This window comes from Ranitomeya imitator, chromosome 3 (assembly GCF_032444005.1).
Source record: "Ranitomeya imitator isolate aRanImi1 chromosome 3, aRanImi1.pri, whole genome shotgun sequence".
In the NCBI taxonomy this organism is placed as follows: domain Eukaryota; kingdom Metazoa; phylum Chordata; class Amphibia; order Anura; family Dendrobatidae; genus Ranitomeya; species Ranitomeya imitator.
Window position 1 is genome coordinate 559,738,796 of NC_091284.1, and position 23,646 is coordinate 559,762,441.

Here is a 23,646-nt window from a genome sequence, read left to right on the forward strand (position 1 = left end):
TTCTGGCCTTGAAACCTCATTCTTCTGGTAATCCTATTCAACAGGTTTTGATTATTATTTCTTTTTTGCGTGGCGACTCTCAGGACTGGGCATTTTCTCTTGCGCCAGGAGACCCTGCATTGAGTAATGTCAATGCGTTTTTCCTGGCGCTCAGATTGCTTTACGATGAGCCTAATTCAGTGGATCAGGCTGAGAAAAATTTGCTGGCTTTGTGCCAGGGTCAGGATGATATAGAAGTATATTGTCAGAAATTTAGGAAGTGGTCAGTACTCACTCTGTGGAATGAATCTGCGCTGGCAGCTTTGTTCAGAAAGGGTCTCTCTGAGGCTCTTAAGGATGTCATGGTGGGTTTTCCTATGCCTGCTGGTTTGAATGAGTCTATGTCTTTGGCCATTCAGATCGGTCGACGCTTGCGCGAGCGTAAATCTGCGCACCATTTGGCGGTATTGTCTAAGATTAAACCTGAGCCTATGCAGTGCGATAGGACTATGACCAGAGTTGAACGGCAAGAACACAGACGTCTGAATGGTCTGTGTTTCTACTGTGGTGATTCCACTCATGCTATTTCTGATTGTCCTAAGCGCACTAAGCGGTTCGATAGGTCTGCCGTCATTGGTACTGTACAATCCAAATTCCTTCTGTCCATTACCTTGATATGCTCTTTGTCATCGTATTCTGTCATGGCGTTTGTGGATTCAGGCGCTGCCCTGAATCTGATGGATTTGGATTATGCTAAACGTTGTGGGTTTTTCTTGGAGCCTTTGCGGTGTCCTATTCCGTTGAGAGGAATTGATGCTACACCTTTGGCCAAGAATAAACCTCAGTACTGGACCCAGCTGACCATGTGCATGGCTCCTGCACATCAGGAAGTTATTCGCTTTCTGGTGCTACATAATCTGCATGATGTGGTCGTGTTGGGGTTGCCATGGCTGCAAACCCATAATCCAGTATTGGATTGGAACTCTATGTCGGTATCCATCTGGGGTTGTCAGGGGGTACATGGTGATGTTCCATTTTTGTCTATTTCGTCATCCACTCCTTCTGAGGTCCCAGAGTTCTTGTCTGATTATCAGGATGTATTTGAAGAGCCCAAGTCCGATGCCCTACCTCCGCATAGGGATTGTGATTGTGCTATCAATTTGATTCCTGGTAGTAAATTCCCTAAAGGTCGATTATTTAATTTATCCGTGCCTGAACACGCCGCTATGTGCAGTTATGTGAAGGAATCCCTGGAGAAGGGACATATTCGCCCATCGTCATCACCACTGGGAGCAGGGTTCTTTTTTGTAGCCAAGAAGGATGGTTCGCTGAGACCATGTATTGATTACCGCCTTCTTAATAAGATCACTGTTAAATTTCAGTATCCCTTGCCATTGTTATCTGACTTGTTTGCTCGGATTAAGGGGGCTAGTTGGTTCACTAAGATAGATCTTCGTGGTGCGTATAATCTGGTGAGAATCAGGCAAGGAGATGAATGGAAAACTGCATTTAATACGCCCGAGGGTCATTTTGAGTATCTAGTGATGCCGTTCGGACTTGCCAATGCTCCATCTGTGTTTCAGTCTTTAATGCATGACATCTTCCGTGAGTATCTGGATAAATTCCTGATTGTTTACTTGGATGACATTTTGATCTTCTCAGATGATTGGGACTCTCATGTGAAGCAGGTCAGAATGGTTTTCCAGGTTCTGCGTGCTAATTCTTTGTTTGTGAAGGGATCAAAGTGTCTCTTCGGTGTGCAGAAAGTTTCATTTTTGGGGTTCATCTTTTCCCCTTCTACTATCGAGATGGATCCGGTTAAGGTCCAAGCCATCCAGGATTGGACTCAGCCGACATCTCTGAAAAGTCTGCAAAAATTCCTGGGCTTTGCTAATTTTTATCGTCGCTTCATCTGTAATTTTTCTAGCATTGCCAAACCATTGACCGATTTGACCAAGAAGGGTGCTGATTTGGTTAATTGGTCTTCTGCTGCTGTGGAAGCTTTTCAGGAGTTGAAGCATCGTTTTTGTTCTGCCCCTGTGTTGTGTCAACCAGATGTTTCTCTTCCGTTCCAGGTCGAGGTTGATGCTTCTGAGATTGGAGCAGGGGCGGTTTTGTCACAGAGAGGTTCTGGTTGCTCAGTGTTGAAACCATGTGCTTTCTTTTCCAGGAAGTTTTCGGCTGCTGAGCGTAATTACGATGTGGGCAACCGAGAGTTGCTGGCCATGAAGTGGGCATTCGAGGAATGGCGTCATTGGCTTGAAGGAGCTAAGCATCGCGTGGTGGTATTGACTGATCATAAGAACCTTACTTATCTCGAGTCTGCCAAGCGCTTGAATCCTAGACAGGCCCGTTGGTCGTTATTTTTTGCCCGCTTCGATTTTGTGATTTCGTACCTTCCGGGCTCTAAAAATGTTAAGGCGGATGCTCTGTCTAGGAGTTTTGTGCCCGACTCTCCGGGTTCATCTGAGCCGGCGAGTATCCTCAAGGAAGGAGTCATTGTGTCTGCCATCTCCCCTGATTTGCGGCGAGTGTTGCAAAAATTTCAGGCGAATAAACCTGATCGTTGTCCGGCGGAGAAACTGTTCATCCCTGATAGGTGGACTACTAAAGTTATCTCTGAACTTCATTGTTCGGTGTTGGCTGGTCATCCTGGAATATTTGGTACCAGAGAGTTGGTGGCTAGATCCTTCTGGTGGCCATCTCTGTCACGGGATGTACGTACTTTTGTGCAGTCTTGTGGGATTTGTGCTAGGGCTAAGCCCTGCTGTTCACGTGCCAGTGGGTTGCTTTTGCCCTTGCCGGTCCCAAAGAGGCCTTGAACACATATTTCGATGGATTTCATTTCTGACCTTCCCGTTTCTCAAAAGATGTCAGTCATTTGGGTGGTCTGTGATCGCTTTTCTAAAATGGTCCATCTGGTGCCCTTGGTTAAATTGCCTTCCTCCTCTGATTTGGTGCCTTTGTTCTTCCAGCATGTGGTTTGTTTGCATGGCATTCCTGAGAATATTGTTTCTGACAGAGGTTCCCAGTTTGTTTCGAGGTTTTGGCGAGCCTTTTGTGGTAGGATGGGCATTGACCTGTCTTTTTCCTCGGCTTTCCATCCTCAGACTAATGGCCAGACCGAACGAACCAATCAGACCTTGGAGACATATCTGAGATGTTTTGTTTCTGCAGACCAGGATGATTGGGTGTCCTTTTTGCCGTTGGCTGAGTTCGCCCTTAATAATCGGGCCAGCTCGGCTACCTTGGTCTCAACATTTTTCTGCAATTCCGGGTTCCATCCTCGTTTCTCTTCAGGACAGGTTGAGTCGTCGGACTGTCCTGGTGTGGATTCTGTGGTGGACAGGTTGCAGCAGATCTGGACTCAGGTAGTGGACAATTTGACCTTGTCCCAGGAGAAGGCTCAACTTTTCGCTAATCGCAGACGCCGTGTGGGTCCCCGACTTCGTGTTGGGGATCTGGTTTGGTTATCTTCTCGTCATATTCCTATGAAGGTTTCCTCTCCTAAATTTAAACCTCGTTTTATTGGTCCGTATAGGATTTCTGAGATTCTCAATCCTGTGTCTTTTCGTCTGACCCTCCCAGACTCCTTTTCCATACATAATGTATTCCATAGGTCGTTGTTGCGGAGATACGTGGCACCTATGGTTCCATCTGTTGAGCCTCCTGCCCCGGTTTTGGTGGAGGGGGAATTGGAGTATATTGTGGAGAAAATTTTGGATTCTCGTGTTTCTAGACGGAAACTCCAGTATCTGGTTAAATGGAAGGGTTATGCTCAGGAAGATAATTCCTGGGTTTTTGCCTCTGATGTCCATGCTCCAGATCTTGTTCGTGCCTTTCATGTGGCTCATCGTGGTCAGCCTGGGGGCTCTGGTGAGGGTTCGGTGACCCCTCCTCAAGGGGGGGGTACTGTTGTGAATTCTGTGGCTGAATTCACTCCTGTGGTCACAAGTGGTACTGCAGCTTCTGAGCTTCCTCCCTCAGGTGTTCTGGTGAGCTCGTTGGCTGCTTTGTTATTTAACTCCACCTGATTCTGTCTTCCTTGCTCCTTGTCAATGTTCAAGTGTTGGACCTGAGCTTCTGGATCTTTCCTGTGGCCTGCTGCTCTGCTTAGATAAGTGCTTTTTGCTTTTGTTGCTACTTTTTCTGTCCAGCTTGTCTATTTGTTTTTGCTGGAAGCTCTGAGACGCAAAGGGTGCACCGCCGTGCCGTTAGTTCGGCACGGTGGGTCTTTTTGCCCCCTTTGCGTGGTTTTTTGCTTTAGGGTTTTTTGTAGACTGCAAAGTTCTCTTTGCTATCCTCGCTCTATCTAGAATATCGGGCCTCACTTTGCTGAATCTATTTCATCCCTACGTTTGTCTTTTCATCTTGCTAACAGTCATTATATGTGGGGGGCTGCCTTTTCCTTTGGGGTATTTCTCTGAGGCAAGTCAGGCTTGTTTTTCTATCTTCAGGCTAGTCAGCTCCTCAGGCTGTGCCGAGTTGCATAGGTAGTGACAGGCGCAATCCACAGCTGCCTTTAGTTGTGTTTAGGATAGGTTCAGGTATTGCGGTCTACAGAGATTCCACGTCTCAGAGCTCGTTCTATTGTTTTTGGGTTATTGTCAGATCACTGTATGTGCTCTGATTGCTGGCACACTGTGTCACTGGATTGCCTACATAACACCGTCCCTGGCTTAGAAAGTGAAGCAGTTAACAGTCCATGCCCATTACAAGTTGAATCTGACATGGAGTGCACTGATACACAGCCACAGCCAGACTACTATGCTGGTCCTTTGACTCAGACCACAACATTGCCCTCGCAGGGTAATGATCAAGAATCAGACCCTGATGAGACTATGTTGCCCCATCACGAACGCTATACCACCGACCGACACGGTGACACAGACGAAGTTGCACACGAGCTACAAGAAGAGGTAATAGATGACCCAGTTCTTGACCCCGATTGGCAGCCATTGGGGGAACAGGGTGCAGGCGGCAGCAGTTCTGAAGCGGAGGAGGAGGGGCCGCAGCAGGCATCAACATCGCAACAGGTTCCATCTGCCGGGCCCGTATCTTGCCCAAAACGCGTGGCAAAGCCAAAACCTGTTGGAGGACAGCGTGGCCATCCGGTTAAAGCTCAGTCTGCAATGCCTGAAAAGGTATCCGATGCTAGAAAGAGTGCAGTCTGGCATTTTTTTAAACAACATCCAATTGATCAGCGCAAAGTCATCTGTCAAAAATGTTCAACTACCTTAAGCAGAGGGCAGAATCTGAAAAGTCTCAATACAAGTTGCATGCATAGACATTTAACCACCATGCATTTGCAAGCTTGGACTAACTACCAAACATCCCTTAAGGTTGTAGCACCCTCGGCCAATGAAGCTAGTCATCAACGCAACATCCCTTCCGGCAGTGTAGGTCCACCATTTTCCGCACCACCTGCAGTATCTGTGCAGGTTTCTTTGCCAGGCCAAAGCAGTCAGGGTCAGGGAATCACCAGTTTCGTAGTAGGAAACACTGCATCTAGGGCACCGGCGGCAACAATACCATCTCCCACCGTCTCTCAGTCTGCCATGTCCACCGGCAGCCCCGCTAGTTCCACGATCTCCAGCTCTCCAGTCCAGCTCACCCTACATGAGACTATGGTTAGAAAAAGGAAGTACTTAGCCTCGCATCCGCGTACACAGGGTTTGAACGCCCACATAGCTAGACTAATCTCGTTAGAGATGATGCCCTACCGGTTAGTTGAAAGCGAAGCTTTCAAAGCCCTGATGGACTACGCTGTACCACGCTACGAGCTACCCAGTCGACACTTTTTTTCCAGAAAAGCCATCCCAGCCCTCCACCAGCATGTTAAAGAGCGCATCGTCCATGCACTCAGGCAATCTGTGAGCACAAAGGTGCACCTGACAACAGATGCATGGACCAGTAGGCATGGCCAGGGACGTTACGTGTCCATCACGGCACACTGGGTGAATGTTGTGGATGCAGGGTCCACAGGGGACAGCAATTTTGGGACAGTTCTGCCTAGCCCACGGTCTAGGAAACAGTTGGCTGTAGCCGTTCGCACCCCCTCCTCCTCCTCCTCGTCCTCCTGCAGAAGCGAGAGCTCGTCCACAGATCGCAGTCGCACAACCACTCCATCCGCAGCTGCCACTGTTGCACACCAGGTCTCCCATTATGGGGCAGCTACTGGCAAACGTCAGCAGGCTGTATTGGCTATGAAGCGTTTGGGTGACAACAGACACACCGCGGAAGTTCTGTCCGAGTTCTTGCAGAAAGAAACGCAGTCGTGGCTGTGCACTGTAGATCTTGAGGCAGGCAAGGTAGTGAGTGATAACGGAAGGAATTTCATGGATGCCATCTCCCTTTCCCAACTGAAACACATTCCTTGCCTGGCTCACACCTTAAACCTGGTGGTGCAGTGCTTCCTGAAAAGTTATCCGGGGTTATCCGACCTGCTCCTCAAAGTGCGTGGACTTTGCTCACATATCCGCCGTTCGCCCGTACACTCCAGCCGTATGCAGACCTATCAGCGTTCTTTGAACCTTCCCCAGCATCCCCTAACCATAGACGTTGCAACAAGGTGGAACTCAACACTGCACATGCTTCAGAGACTGTGCGAACAGAGGCGGGCTGTTATGTTTTTGTGGGAGGATACACATACACAGGCAGGCAGTAGGATGGCAGACATGGAGTTGTCAGGTGTGCAGTGGTCGAAGATTCAAGACATGTGTCAAGTCCTTCAGTGTCTTGAGGAATGCACACGGCTGGTTAGTGCAGACAACGCCATAATAAGCATGAGCATCCCCCTAATGCGTCTGCTGATGCAAAGTTTGACGCACATAAAGGATCAGGCGTCTGCAGCTGAGGAAGAGGAAAGCCTTGATGACAGTCAGCCATTGTCTGGCCAGGGCAGTGTACAGGACGAGGTAGCGGGCGAAGAGGAGGAGGAGGACGAGGAGGATGATGGGGATGATTATATTTTTAATGAGGAAGCTTTTCCGGGGCCACTGGAAATTGTTGGCGCGGCAAGGCCGGGTTCTGGTTTTTTGAGGGACACAAGTGACGTGGATTTGCCTGAAACTGCCCCTCAACCAAGCACAACCGCAGATTTGAGAACTGGAACTTTGGCCCACATGGCGGATTATGCCTTACGTATCCTCAAAAGGGACACACGCATTACTAAAATGATGAACGATGACGATTACTGGTTGGCCTGCCTCCTTGATCCTCGCTATAAAGGCAAATTGCAAAATATAATGCCACATGAGAACTTGGAACTAATATTAGCAACCAAACAATCAACTCTTGTTGACCGTTTGCTTCTGGCATTCCCTGCACACAGCGCCCTTGATCGTTCTCACACGAGCTGCAGGGGCCAGCAGACCAGAGGTGTTAGAGGGGCAGAAATCAGAAGTGGCGTTGGCCAGAGGGGTTTTCTGACCAGGTTGTGGAGTGATTTTGCTATGACCGCAGACAGGACAGGTACTGCAGCATCAATTCAAAGTGACAGGAGACAACATTTGTCCAGTATGGTTACAAACTATTTTTCATCCCTTATCGACGTTCTCCCTCAACCGTCATTCCCATTTGATTACTGGGCATCCAAATTAGACACCTGGCCAGAATTGGCAGAATACAGTTAGGGCCAGAAATATTTGGACAGTGACACAATTTTCGCGAGTTGGGCTCTGCATGCCACCACATTGGATTTGAAATGAAACCTCTACAACAGAATTCAAGTGCAGATTGTAACGTTTAATTTGAAGGGTTGAACAAAAATATCTGATAGAAAATGTAGGAATTGTACACATTTCTTTACAAACACTCCACATTTTAGGAGGTCAAAAGTAATTGGACAAATAAACATAACCCAAACAAAATATTTTTATTTTCAATATTTTGTTTCAAATCCTTTGGAGGCAATCACTGCCTTAAGTCTGGAACCCATGGACATCACCAAACGCTGGGTTTCCTCCTTAATGCTTTGCCAGGCCTTTACAGCCGCAGCCTTCAGGTCTTGCTTGTTTGTGGGTCTTTCCGTCTTAAGTCTGGATTTGAGCAAGTGAAATGCATGCTCAATTGGGTTTAGATCTGGAGATTGACTTGGCCATTGCAGAATGTTCCACTTTTTGGCACTCATGAACTCCTGGGTAGCTTTGGCTGTATGCTTGGGGTCATTGTCCATCTGTACTATGAAGCGCCGTCCAATCAACTTTGCAGCATTTGGCTGAATCTGGGCTGAAAGTATATCCCGGTACACTTCAGAATTCATCCGGCTACTCTTGTCTGCTCTTATGTCATCAATAAATACAAGTGACCCAGTGCCATTGAAAGCCATGCATGCCCATGCCATCACGTTGCCTCCACCATGTTTTACAGAGGATGTGGTGTGCCTTGGATCATGTGCCGTTCCCTTTCTTCTCCAAACTTTTTTCTTCCCATCATTCTGGTACAGGTTGATCTTTGTCTCATCTGTCCATAGAATACTTTTCCAGAACTGAGCTGGCTTCTTGAGGTGTTTTTCTGCAAATTTAACTTTGGCCTGTCTATTTTTGGTGTTGATGAATGGTTTGCATCTAGATGTGAACCCTTTGTATTTACTGTCATGGAGTTTTCTCTTTACTGTTGACTTAGAGACAGATACACCTACTTCACTGAGAGTGTTCTGGACTTCAGTTGATGTTGTGAACGGGTTCTTCTTCACCAAATTAAGTATGCGGCGATCATCCACCACTGTTGTCATCCGTGGACGCCCAGGCCTTTTTGAGTTCCCAAGCTCACCAGTCAATTCCTTTTTTCTCAGAATGTACCCAACTGTTGATTTTGCTACTCCAAACATGTCTGCTATCTCTCTGATGGATTTTTTTCTTTTTTTTCAGCCTCAGGATGTTCTGCTTCACCTCAATTGAGAGTTCCTTTGACCGCATGTTGTCTGCTCACAGCAACAGCTTCCAAATGCAAAACCACACACCTGGAATCCACCCCTGACCTTTTAACTACTTCATTGATTACAGGTTAACGAGGGAGACGCCTTTAGAGTTAATTGCAGCCCTTAGAGTCCATTGTCCAATTACTTTTGGTCCCTTGAAAAAGAGGACGCTATGCATTACAGAGCTATGATTCCTAAACCCTTTCTCCGATTTGGATGTGGAAACTATCATATTGTAGCTGGGAGTGTGCACTTTCAGCACATATTATATATATAATTGTATTTCTGTACATGTTTTTGTAAACAGCTAAAATAACAAAACTCGTGTCACTGTCCAAATATTTCTGGCCCTAACTGTATGCATTGCAGGAGCTTGCTTGCCCGGCAGCTAGTGTCCTATCAGAAAGAGTATTCAGTGCTGCAGGTTCAATACTAACAGAAAAAAGGACTCGTCTGGCTACCCAAAATGTAGATGATCTAACCTTCATTAAAATGAACCACAACTGGATTTCGAAATCTTTTGCCCCACCTTGCCCGGCTGACACCTAGCTTTCCTATGAAAAGGTCTTGCCTGTGGACTATTATGAATGACTTTTACAATATCGTAATTTGCTGCACCTGATTGTCCAGCATACGACATGTTTACACCTTCCTAAATGGCCAAACTCCCCACACGGGGCCGTGGTATCGCCACTTGGCGCCAGCACCCGTGAGAGTGCTGTTTTTTTTCTGAAGAGGTGGGTGTGCCCGCTTTTGGTCGACGGCACTGCCACTGGGTCCCTCATAGTAAAATAAAGTGTCTCTGGCTGTGGTGGTGCGCACCCAACGTCAGACACACCGTTGTAATATGAGGGGCCCTGGGCCTGTACCGCCGGCCACAAGACAGTTCCCCCCCCCCCAGCTCAAACAGTGCTCTACCACTTGCAAAATTATCTCTCACAGCTCCACCAATGTTTAGTCTATGCGCTGACATCCTTCAATGCCTGGCACTGACAATACCATTGTATTGACATTTTTGTTATGTTAGGCCTTCGAAGCCTGTCTGCGGTCCCTCCTTCCACTAGGCCTCCACTGACCATTGTACTGCTGCCCGTGTACCCCTGGAACCAATTTTAAATTGCCAACAGCCCAATTTTGTTATGTTAGGCCTTCGAAGCCTGTCTGCAGTCCCTTCTTTCTACTACTACTACACTGACCAGACCACTGCTGCCCATGTACCCCTGGAACCAATGTTAAATTGCCTGCACCCCTATTTTTGTTATGTTAGGCCTTCGAAGCCTGTCTGCAGTCCCTCCTTCCACTAGGCCTCCACTGACCATTGTACTGCTGCCTGTGTACCCCTGGAACCAATTTTAAATTGCCAACAGCCCAATTTTGTTATGTTAGGCCTTCAAAGCCTGTCTGCAGTCCCTTCTTTCTACTACTACTACTACACTGACCAGACCACTGCTGCCCGTGTACCCCTGGAACCAATGTTAAATTGCCTGCACCCCTATTTTTGTTATGTTAGGCCTTCGAAGCCTGTCTGCGGTCCCTCCTTCCACTAGTCCTCCACTGACCATTGTACTGCTGCCCGTGTACCCCTGGAACCAATTTTAAATTGCCAACAGCCCAATTTTGTTATGTTAGGCCTTCGAAGCCTGTCTGCAGTCCCTTCTTTCTACTACTACTACACTGACCAGACCACTGCTGCCCGTGTACCCCTGGAACCAATGTTAAATTGCCTGCACCCCTATTTTTGTTATGTTAGGCCTTCGAAGCCTGTCTGCAGTCCCTCCTTCCACTAGGCCTCCACTGACCATTGTACTGCTGCCTGTGTACCCCTGGAACCAATTTTAAATTGCCAACAGCCCAATTTTGTTATGTTAGGCCTTCGAAGCCTGTCTGCAGTCCCTTCTTTCTACTACTACTACTACACTGACCAGACCACTGCTGCCCGTGTACCCCTGGAACCAATGTTAAATTGCCTGCACCCCTATTTTTGTTATGTTAGGCCTTCGAAGCCTGTCTGCGGTCCCTCCTTCCACTAGTCCTCCACTGACCATTGTACTGCTGCCCGTGTACCCCTGGAACCAATTTTAAATTGCCAACAGCCCAATTTTGTTATGTTAGGCCTTCGAAGCCTGTCTGCAGTCCCTTCTTTCTACTACTACTACACTGACCAGACCACTGCTGCCCGTGTACCCCTGGAACCAATGTTAAATTGCCTGCACCCCTATTTTTGTTATGTTAGGCCTTCGAAGCCTGTCTGCGGTCCCTCCTTCCACTAGGCCTCCACTGACCATTGTACTGCTGCCTCTGTACCCCTGGAACCAATTTTAAATTGCCAACAGCCCAATTTTGTTATGTTAGGCCTTCGAAGCCTGTCTGCAGTCCCTTCTTTCTACTACTACTACACTGACCAGACCACTGCTGCCCGTGTACCCCTGGAACCAATTGTAAATTGCCAACAGCCCTATTTTTTTATGTTAGGCCTTCGAAGCCTGTCTGCGGTCCCTCCTTCCACTTGGCCTCCACTGACCATTGTACTGCTGCCCGTGTACCCCTGGAACCAATGTAAAAGTGCCTACAGCCTGTCCAATTTGTTATGTTAGGCCTTCGAAGCCTGTCTGCGGTCCCTTCTTTCTACTACAACTACACTGACCAGACCACTGCCGCCCGTGTACCCCTGTAACCTATTTTAAAGTGCATACAGCCAATTTTTATTCTCTATTTTACAATTATAAAGCCCAGATGGACTACGCTGTACCACGGTAAGAGCTACCCAGTCGTCACTTCTTTTGCGAGAAAAGCCATCCCAGCACTACAGCATCATGTAAAAATCTGCATTGTCCATGCTCTCTGGCTATCTAATAGTAGAAAGGTGCACCTAACAACAGATGCATGGACCAGTAGGCATGTCCACGAAAGGTTAGATGTCCATTACGGCGCACTGGGTTAATGTTGTGGATGCATGGTCAACAGGGGACAGCCTACAAAGTCTGTCTGCAGTCCCAAATATAAATTGTCCTCCGCTTACCACACCAATGCTGCCTGTGTACCCCTGGAACATTTCATAAACTCCATTGACCAAAATTTGGGGTTTACAGCCTACTACCAGTGTCTGCCGCTCCAAGGTGTTCCCCGGGTTGCCTTTTCTGAGCTTTGATCTTCAGGCTCTTCTTAAGTAGTTGTTGAAAACAACACTGCATTCGGCCTACAAGTTGGGTCTGGGGTGTAGAGATGGTGTGTTCCACTCCAAGGTGTTCCCCAGGTTTCCTCGCCATTGCTGCAATCTTAATGCTCTCGTTTAGTAGCTGTTGGAAACTACAGTGCATTAGGCCTACAAATTGGGTATGGGGTGTAGAGACGGTGTGTTCCACTCCAAGGTGTTCCCAGGTTTCCTTGCCATTGCTTCGATCTTAATGCTCTCGTTTAGTAGTTGTTGGAAACTACGCTGCATTAGGCCTACAAATTGGGTATGGGGTGTAGAGATGGATGTGTTACACTCCAAGGTGTTCCCCAGGTTTCATCCACATTGCTTCGGTCTTCCGACTCTCGTTTAGTAGTTGTTGGAAACTACAGTGCATTAGGCCTACAAATTGGGTATGGGGTGTAGAGAGATGGTGTGTTCCACTCCAAGGTGTTCCCCAGGTTTCCTCGCCATTGCTGCGATCTTAATGCTCTCGTTTAGTAGTTGTTGGAAACTACAGTGCATTAGGCCTACAAATTGGGTATGGGGTGTAGAGAGATGGTGTGTTCCACTCCAAGGTGTTCCCCAGGTTTCCTCGCCATTGCTTCGATCTTCCTGCTCTCGTTTAGTAGTTGTTGGAAACTACACTGCATTAGGCCTACAAATTGGGTATGGGGTGTAGAGAGATGGTGTGTTACACTCCAAGGTGTTCCCCAGGTTTCCTCTCCATTGCTTCGATCTTCCTGCTCTCGTTTAGTAGTTGTTGGAAACTACAGTGCATTAGGCCTACAAATTGGGTATGGGGTGTAGAGAGATGGTGTGTTACACTCCAAGGTATTCCCCAGGTTTCATCCACATTGCTTCGGTCTTCCGACTCTCGTTTAGTAGTTGTTGGAAACTACACTGCATTAGGCCTACAAATTGGGTATGGGGTGTAGAGAGATGGTGTGTTCCACTCCAAGGTGTTCCCCAGGTTTCCTCGCCATTGCTGCGATCTTAATGCTCTCGTTTAGTAGTTGTTGGAAACTACAGTGCATTAGGCCTACAAATTGGGTATGGGGTGTAGAGAGATGGTGTGTTCCACTCCAAGGTGTTCCCCAGGTTTCCTCGCCATTGCTTCGATCTTCCTGCTCTCGTTTAGTAGTTGTTGGAAACTACACTGCATTAGGCCTACAAATTGGGTATGGGGTGTAGAGAGATGGTGTGTTACACTACAAGGTGTTCTCCAGGTTGCCTTTCCTGAGCTTCTATGTTCAGGCTCTCATTAAATTGTGGTTAAATGGAACAACTGCATTTGGTGTACTAGTTGGGTTGGGGCCTACTATCGGTGTCTGCCACTCCTTGCTGTTCTCCTGGTTTCCTGTCCTGAAATTCCATTTTCAGGCTCTCGTTAAGTAGTTGTTAATGTTAGACTGCATTTGGCCTACTAGTTGGGTTGGGGCCTACTATCGGTGTCTGCCACTCCTTGCTGTTCTCCTCCACTGAACAAAGCTGTGCCGCCTGTTTACTACGGTTGCCAATTTTGAACTGCATTTCGACTACTTACTGATTTGGGCCTACTCTCTGTGTCAGCCTCTCATTCCAGTTGTCCTCCACTGCAATGCCCCCTGGTTAGTCCTGTGTTACCAATTTTGAACTGCATTTAGCCCACTTTATTCTTTGGGCCTATATCTGTGTTTCCTCCTCATCCTGCCCATTGCCCAGCCAGTGATAGATGAGTCTGCTGGTACATTGACCCATAACGCTAAATTCCCCGTGCATGCTACACAGCAAGATTGTGACCCTGCTGAAAGTCAGGTTCCTCTTCCCGCATACCATACCACCTTACACGGGGACAAAGAGGAAGGTGCAGATGAAAGTGCAGGTTCCTTCATCAGGTGGGGGGAGGAATACTAGTTGGCGACGTCACTGGCACAGGGCCTCTCATAGTACGCAAAAGTGATGCTGCCGGTGGGAGGCGCCCCCGCCGTGCAAACACACCGCTGTACTTTGAGGGGCCCTGGGCCAGTGCCAGTGCCAACGAGTGGGCCCCCCCTGCTTGCTCAGGATCACAGCACTTGCAAAGTTGAAATACTTTCCTCTCCCTGCTCCACTGCCGTGACGCGTTCCAGATTTCCTGGGCCCACTAATTACTTGAACCAGCCCTACCCCCCACAACTTTAGCCAAATGACCCCCAATTTCAAATGCCTTCCAATTATTATAAGCTAAATTACGATTGACAAGCTTCAGTAAAAAGAATGGATGTTTTTGCCATTAAAATGGGCAGTGTAGGTGTTTTCCTGGCCTCCACTCACTGCCGACTATGCTCCCCCATTGACTTGCATTGGGTTTCGTGTTTCGGGCGATACCCGACTTTTCGCGATAATCGGCCGATTCCACTCGACTCGACTTCTAAGATAGTCGGGTTTCGCGAAACACGACTCGACTCTAAAAAGGTCAAGGTCGCTCAACCCTAGTCCCGACTTCTCCCGACTCCCTAAACCTATCTCTCTGACAATTCGCTCCAAAAAACACTCTTAATCTGTATAGCGCCCACAGCAGCAGCGGTGCCATCCAACACTAAGCTGCAGCAGTGAGGAAATGGTGGCGACGGGGAAAATGGCTGGTTCTTATAGGGCAAGGAGGACATGTGACCTACACAGCCAATGACACATGCCCTTGCTTGTTTGCATCACATGCACATTGATGTGTGTGTGCGCATTGCTGATAGGCTGAGAGACTGCACTGCCCCACTGTAAATGCGAGAAAGAAAAAAAAATGGAGATCGGCGTTATTTCAGGACAGCTCTATCCCCCGCCCACTATACACTGAAACAGTCTATTGACAATGATAAACAGTTTTAATGTGCAAATCAAGCTAGGCTTTTGGTGAATGAACAGCTATCGAACAGAAACTCGAACAGTCGAATTTTAAGCAAATTGTTTGGGTTCATCGAACGACTCAACCACCGCCCAAAACAGCTTGAATTTGACATTGGCGAACAGTTCGACTCGAACACCGCTCATCTCTAGTGAGGACTTCCTGGTAGAGAGTAAGATAGGGCTTAGCGTGCAACAGAAGCAGACCTAGTGTCTGAGTAGTCACCAGGGTCGTGTGACATTGGTGTACCTGACGTAAATGTAGACAAAGGCAGTGGGTAGCAAGATCTGGATTAGAGAAAGGAAAAGTGACCAAAGGGCAGAGTGATGCACCGGAGATGAGTCCTGGGACAGGAAGTCTAGCAGTAGGTCCCCAAATTTGCGAAACAGAGTTAGGAATAGGGAACGCAAGATGAAGAGAGTGCCGTGGGAGGTAGTTCCAAAGGGTTAGCAAGTGAAGAAGATATGTAACGGCTATAGGGGGCACACTAGTTCCCCTAAGGGAAAAAGAAAGACGCAGAACCGTGGGTTGAAGGATAGGACTCCCACTTAATGGGCAGTGATACAGTTATTGGGGACCAGAGACACTCCTAAAATACTATGCTGGGTGATGGTGAAGGTATAAATGCTAGCTCAGGCACAAGCAAGTGAGCCTAGAGAAGGAAATCAAGTAATGTGTAGCTACTGCCCTGCGCCACGCTACACTTGCTTTGCTGCAACAGGGCACAAAAGAAGCAGCAGCACATGCATATTGTATTGAAATGAACAAGATTTATTGAAACTTATTTCAGCAGCAATAATTTGTAATATACTGTACTTTACTCGGAAGGAGCTTAATTATATGAGGGCATATTCAAAGAGGCAGACCACACTTAGGCTGGTTTCACATTTGGATGGAGGTGCTGCGGAAAGCTGCATACGTCCACCTTGAAGCTCCGCCCACCACCACACCTCCTCCGGTCAGCTCGGCCTACGTCAGCATGCGGCCCCTATCTCTACCATTAGGTATGCAGGCCATGCCGATGTATGTGGATGCCTCCGCATGCGTCATTTTGACGGTGCGGCGACCTGTGGCGAATGCATCGAGTTGCATTTTGTTGCGGTCACCACACCGTCAAAACGACGCATGCGGAGGCATCCACATACATCGACATGGCCTGCGTACCTAATGGTAAAGATAGGGTACACACGCCACATGCCGACATAGGCGGAGCTGACCAGAGGAGGTGTGGTGGTGGATGTATGCAGCCTTTTGCAGCACCTCCATCTGCAAATGTGAAACCAGCCTTATATGTGTAACATGTCTAAAGTGCTTAGGAGGAGAAATGCTTTTCAAGAACTGATCCTACTAGTGATGAATTAAAAATCCTTCCAGAGTATAGTCATAATATAGTATAATATTGTATAGTAAAAATTTAAATTTGTCCCATTAAATTAGATATGAAGAAACCAATAACTGCTTATGATTTTAATTACTGCAACATTCCTGTGCCTCCCCTTTATTTTGGCTGTTAATTACTGAGAATACAATACAGGTCTGCCTGCATAGTCACCAGACAACATTAAACTTCAGAGCAGTATACTCTGACATTCTGTTCGCTACAGTTGTATCCATCTGAATCGGTAAATAAAATCAAATTGTACATAGCAAGTAGCTGCATGAGACAGAAGCATTGGCCGTGAACACTTTTTTAGGATGCCTGTATAAAAATCTTTACAGTTCCTGCTTCATTGATTTAACCATCATATCATTATATGAAGTCTAGTTACATTTTAGCACTGAGATTTTATATATTTTCCTCTTCTAAGGACCATTAATATAACAATCTGACTAAACATATGTTCTAATAAATTACTGAAAAGTTATTGTGACTGTAAAATATCAACAGAAAAATTGTATTTCCCAAACACTCAATATGCGGTGAAGCATTATACAACATTACTGTTGCAAAATGCACGGTATACGTTAGTAAAAGACCATCTTTATGCTATCATTAGTGAAACGACTGGAGACTTCATACACGAGCAGAAGTTTTTCCTTTTTTCCTTTGCTCTGGATAAAACAAGCCATATGCTGGTAATCATGCTAAGATCCTATAATTAGTGCCAATTCTGTTACATTAATTAAGCAGGTTTAAAATAAACATCAGAGAAACGATTCTATGGAGAGTTATTGGAAGCACTAAAGAAGGTTCCTGAAGATACATGGTTGCATTGTAGGCTGTCAGCAAGGTAGTAAATATAATGAATGTTTGATCAGGAATTATGGCAATGAGAGTGTGAATACTATATTTATTTACTAAAGACATTATATTTATTTACTAAAGACGGGCTACAAATCCGTTTTATGCTGTGTTTAATAAGTGCAGAATGAATATTAATGCTGTGAATGCTTTATTATGCTATTTTAAATCTAGCAGTTTGTGGTTGGAATGTACTTGAAAATATCATTAAAATGAACTTTAACTTGATCTAATACAATAATTTACGATAATTAACCTCAGATAGTAACCATCATATGGGGAAGACCATTGCATGAAATGTGAACACTCCTGGTTGGGTGTCCATCTGCTGGATTGGGCATAGTGGAAGACCTGTCGGTCCATATTATACTATCTACACTGTGGTGAAATTGATTCCACTTTGGTGTTGTCAGCCAATAATTTTTGGAAATGTGAACACTCCTTGTTGGGTGTCCATCTGCTGGATTGGAAGTAAATATACACTTATAGTGTTACTGATCATGGTACATACTTGGTAATCATTAAATATTTATAGTACCGCAGATAGGACTATAGCAACACCCTATCATCAAAAATGTCAAAATCATATCCAAAAAAAACGATGACATAAGGTGAGAATGAACGTACAAAATACAATACGCGGGGCGGAGGCAGGTTCGTAGAGGGTCCTCTCTTGCGGTGGGTAATCCTCAGGACTATTGATTGATGTTTATGTGTGCACATTGATATTGACATGTGAGTGGTACCAACGGCGGTATACTTTGTGGCAGCAGTACCAATTTGGTTCCATTGCTGCTGACTGCATATACTAGTTATACGTGGGGATTACTCTGCTTAATGCTGTTTTCAGTAACCATTGCTTCTACCACTTACTCCTGATTTTTTCAGGAGTGGACATCCCACCGCTTGCAGTGACAATTATATGGGGTTACTGTATATCCCCTTTATTATGAGATTATGGATTAGGACTAGTGTTGAGCGATACCGTCCGATACTTGAAAGTATCGGTATTGGATAGTATCGGCCGATACCCGAAAAATATCGGATATCGCCGATACCGATATCCGATACCAATACAAGTCAATGGGACACCAAGTATCGGAAGGTATCCTGATGGTTCCCAGGGTCTGAAGGAGAGGAAACTCTCCTTCAGGCCCTGGAATCCATATTAATGTGTAAAATAAAGAATTAAAATAAAAAATATTGATATATTCACCTCTCCGGCGGCCCCTGGACATCACGCTGGTAACCGGCAGGCTTCTTTGTTTAAAATGAACGCGTTTAGGGCCTGCGAATGACGTCGCGGCTTCTGATTGGTCGCGTGCCGCTCATGTGACCGCCACACGACCAATCAGAAGCCGCGACGTCATTCGCAGGTCCCAAATTCCTAGAATTAGGAGTTTAGTGAATGAGAATGACGTCGCGGCTTCTGATTGGTCGCGTGGCGGTCACATGAGCGGCACGCGACCAATCAGAAGCCGCAACATCATTCTCATTCACTAAACTCCTAATTCTAGGAATTTAGGACCTGCGAATGACGTTGCGGCTTCTGATTGGTCGCGTGGCGGTCACATGAGCGGCACGCGACCAATCAGAAGCCGCAACGTCATTCTCATTCACTAAACTCCTAATTCTAGGAATTTAGGACCTGCGAATGACGTTGCGGCTTTTGATTGGTCGCGTGGCGGTCACATGAGCGGCACGCGACCAATCAGAAGCCGCGATGTCATTCGCAGGCCCTAAACGCGCTCATTTTAAACAAAGAAGCCTGCCGGCTACCAGCGTGATGTCCAGGGGCCGCCGGAGAGGTGAATATATCAATATTTTTTATTTTAATTCTTTATTTTACACATCCCTATGGATCCGATACCGATACCCGATACTACAAAAGTATCGGATCTCGGTATCGGAATTCCGATACCGCAAGTATCGGCCGATACCCGATACTTGCGGTATCGGAATGCTCAACACTAATTAGGACCTTTCCCTTACCTTCCTCTTGCTACTGTTTTATGACACTCAGCTTGTTTTGTTCGTTTTTATTGCTTCCTTACATGTATGGTCTATAATGTTTTAACAATAAAGTATTGTATTTTGTACGTTCATTCTCACCTTATGTCATCGTTTTTTTTTGGATATGATTTTGGATTGGAAGTAGTGGATAACCGGTTGATCCTTATTATATTATTTCTACTATGGTGAAATTCATGCCACTTTGGTGGTGTCTGCCAATAATTTTTGGAAATGGGAACACTTCTGGTTAGGTGTCCATCTGCTGGATTGGATGTAGTGGATAACCTGTTGATCCTTATTATACTATTTCTACTGTGGTGAAATTCATGAAACTTTGGTGGTGTTTGACAATATTTTTTAGAAATGTGAACACTCCTGGTTGGGTGTCCATCTGCTGGATTTGGCGTAGTCAAAGACCTGTTGGTCCCTATTATACTATTTCTATTGTGGTGAAATTGATGCCACTTTGTTGGTGTGTGCCACTAAGTTTTGTAAATGTGCAGACTCCTGGCTGGGTCTCCTTCATGTGTGTTGCTTGTAGCAGCAGGCCTCCGAGACCGTCAGGCCTCCACTTTCTTGGAGTCAACTACTCATGTTACTGTCCTTAGATTTTTCTGACAATAGTAGTCTATAAAATTTATGATATTTGTGCCACCTGAGTGTGGCTGAGCATGAAAGCAGGTGAGCCGTTGCATGTGGAATCAGGGCTCCCAGCACAGGAGGCCTACATCAATCCCTCACCCATCTTGTCTTACTGTGACATTCATCTGAAAGCTGCAAATGCTGGCCCGACCCCAATACCTCATGACTGGCTCATTGCTGCAGTGCCATGCTACAATTTATACTGTGGGTGAATTACGGCCACTTTCCTGGTGTCTGTCCCTCATTTGATGTGTTTTGGCAGCTTTTGGGGCCAATATAAGGTGTTGTGCATGCGCTTGTTTATGCCTAATGTTGCCTTGAATGGCGTTCAGTTATGTTCGCCGAATATTCGACGAATAAATCAGCGAATATTGCAAATTTGGCAATTGTAATCAGAACCAAACATTGAAATATTCACTCATCACTATTCACAATCTACTGTACTAATATAAGTAAATGGATCATTCTGGAGCCAGAACCTTTTAAATCTCAGAGCATTATTTAGGTTGTATGTACCACCCAGACTAAGAGCAGGAAATGTTCAGGTTTTCAACCTTTGATATTGCAAACATCTTTCAATTTACTAACAATTGAAGAAGCGCTGAACATGGTAAGTGGTAACACATTATAGGCCGGTGGTACAAGTGTATCATTATTTCCATTTTTGTGTTCTGTTATAGCAACAGATAAATGACAATGATGGCAATATTACATACATCATGTGATGGACACCAAAGATGCCTTATGGATCCCATTAACTATAGCAGGGGGTGCAGGTTTTTTGTTGCAATGTCCGTCATTTTGTCAGCAATAAAATAGCTTACGTTTTCTGGCTTTTTTGATGGAATCTATTATGGAGTCTCCTAATGCATAACTTTTTGTTATCTAGTAATCAAGCTTTATTCACCTGAAAGTATAATAAAACCATACAATATATGTATCGACTTATTGGAACATACCTGGCTGCTGGAATTTTCCTTGTTTCTTGGTATTGAAGAGTTTGATGCATTACTTCGATATTTGCAATTCATTTCTTCACCAGATAGTCCTAAAATACATAAAAATAAATAAATGTAAAATAATAGCAATAAATATCACATCACCAGAGTAAGGCTAGGTTCACACTTATACAGCTCTTTCTCGCTAGCGCTACATCAGGGGTTTCTGTCAGAATTCCCCAAAAGTGGAGACACTGTACGGTCCTGGGAGAATTCATCTTTTTCCAGCTGTAGAAAGCATGGTCTGTTTATGGGTCTACTGGTGTATCCATGTACATAGAGCAATCTGTATTAACATACTGCTTCTCAGCACGTGACTGGGAGTTGCACCTGCAAGGGTTAATTTATCTTCTCTCACTCAGTCCAGCATTCAGCCTCTGTCCCATACTGCAATTGGAGCATAAATCACACCCCCGACACAGACCATGCACCCCGCTAAGACACGCTGCCACCACTCACCGAACACACGGGAGATGTTATGATCTGGTGATTTAGGAACAACATGAGACAAGCTCTGAAGGAGGTGGTATCTGTACTGACCGCAGACCCTGAACCTAGCAGCACAACTAAAAATATCCGTGGGTGGTACCTGACGCTCCCTAGACCCCTCGGCACAGCCTAAGATCTAACTTCCCCTAAAGATGGAAACAGGAAACCTATCTTGCCTCAGAGAAAATCCCCAAAGGAAAGATAGCCACCCACAAATATTGACGGTGAGAGGAGGGGAAAATAACATACGCAGAAATGAAATCAGATTTTAGCATAGGAGGCCAGTCTAGCTTGATAGATAGGACAGGAAAGGATACTGTGCGGTCAGTATAAAAACTACAAAACAATCCACACAGCGTTTACAAAATCTCCACACCTGACTAAAGGTGTGGAGGGTAAATCTGCTTCCCAGAGCTTCCAGCTAACAGAAAAAATCCATACTGACAAGCTGGACAAATAAAGAATGCACAGAACAATAAGTCCACAACATGTGGACTGAAATGAGCAAAGCCAGAACTTATCTTTGCAGAACTGGTCAGGAAACCAGGAGAATCCAAGCAGAGATGTGAATCCAGCCAGGAACATTGACAAGTGGCACAGGCTGAAGAAAGAGCCAGACTTAAATAGCGGAGCAGAAGAGACGATAAGTGGAGGCAGGTGAGGACAGCTAACTCCAAGGAGCAGCCATACCACTAGAAACCACAAGAGGGAGCCCAAGAGCAGAACTCACAAAAGTGCCACTTACAACCACCGGAGGGAGCCCAAGAGCGGAATTCACAACAGTACCCCTCCTTGAGGAGGGGTCACCGAATCCCTCACCAGAGCCCCCAGGCCGATCAGGACGAGCCAAGTGAAAAGCACGAACCAAATCGGCGGCATGGACATCGGAGGCAACAACCCAAGAATTATCCTCCTGGCCATAACCCTTCCACTTGACAAGATACTGAAGCCTCCGCCTCGAAAAACGAGAATCCAAAATCTTCTCAACCTCATATTCCAACTCTCCCTCAACCAACACCGGGGCAGGAGGGTCAACCGAGGGAACAACGGGCACCACATATCTCCGCAACAAAGATCTATGGAAAACATCATGAATGGCAAAAGAGGCAGGAAGAGCCAAACGAAAAGACACCGGATTAATAATTTCAGAAATTTTATAAGGACCAATAAACCGAGGCTTAAACTTAGGAGAAGAAACCTTCATAGGAACATGACGAGAAGACAACCAAACCAAATCCCCCACACGACGCCGGGGACCAACACGCCGACGGCGGTTAGCAAAACGTTGAGCCCTTTCCTGAGACAACGTCAAATTGTCCACCACATGAGTCCAAATCTGCTGCAGCCTGTCCACCACAGAATTAACACCAGGACAATCAGAAGGCTCAACCTGCCCAGAAGAAAAACGAGGATGAAAACCAAAATTACAAAAGAAAGGTGAAACCAAAGTAGCCGAACTAGCCCAATTATTAAGGGCAAACTCGGCCAATGGCAAGAAAGACACCCAATCATCCTGATCAGCAGACACAAAGCATCTCAAATAGGTCTCCAAGGTCTGATTAGTTCGCTCAGTTTGGCCATTAGTCTGAGGATGAAACGCCGAAGAAAAAGATAAATCAATGCCCATCCTAGCACAAAAGGCCCGCCAAAATCTAGAGACAAACTGAGAACCTCTGTCAGACACAATATTCTCCGGAATGCCATGCAAACGAACCACATGCTGAAAAAAATGGAACCAGATCTGAGGAGGAAGGCAACTTAGGCAAAGGGACCAGATGGACCATTTTAGAGAACCGGTCACAAACAACCCAGATAACAGACATCTTCTGGGAAACAGGAAGATCTGAAATAAAATCCATGGAAATATGCGTCCAGGGCCTCTCAGGGACCGGCAAAGGCAAAAGCAACCCACTAGCGCGGGAACAGCAAGGCTTGGCCCGGGCGCAAGTCCCACAGGACTGCACAAAAGCACGCACATCGCGAGACAAGGAAGGCCACCAAAAGGACCTAGCAACCAAATCTCTGGTACCAAAAATCCCAGGATGACCAGCCAACACTGAACAATGAACCTCAGAAATTACCTTACTTGTCCATCTATCAGGAACAAACAGCTTCCCCACTGGACAGCGGTCAGGCCTATCAGCCTGAAATTCCTGAAGCACCCGCCGCAAATCAGGGGAGATAGCAGAAAGAATCACCCCCTCCTTAAGAATGCCAACCGGCTCCAGGACTCCAGGACAATCAGGCGAAAAACTCCTAGAGAGGGCATTAGCCTTAACATTCTTAGATCCCAGAAGATACGAGACCACAAAATCAAAACGGGAGAAAAAC

At 46.1% G+C, this 23,646-nt stretch overlaps 1 protein-coding gene across 1 annotated transcript in view; it reads right to left on the bottom strand.

Moving 5' to 3' along the window:
* Window positions 1-23,646, bottom strand: part of MYO16 (myosin XVI) — a 701,007-nt gene that overhangs the window by 33,232 nt on the left and 644,129 nt on the right. Inside the window, exon 34 of the mRNA XM_069757932.1 lies at window positions 20,788-20,876. Within this exon, the coding sequence (XP_069614033.1) occupies window positions 20,788-20,876 (89 nt within the window). The remainder of the gene's footprint in view (window positions 1-20,787; window positions 20,877-23,646) is intronic.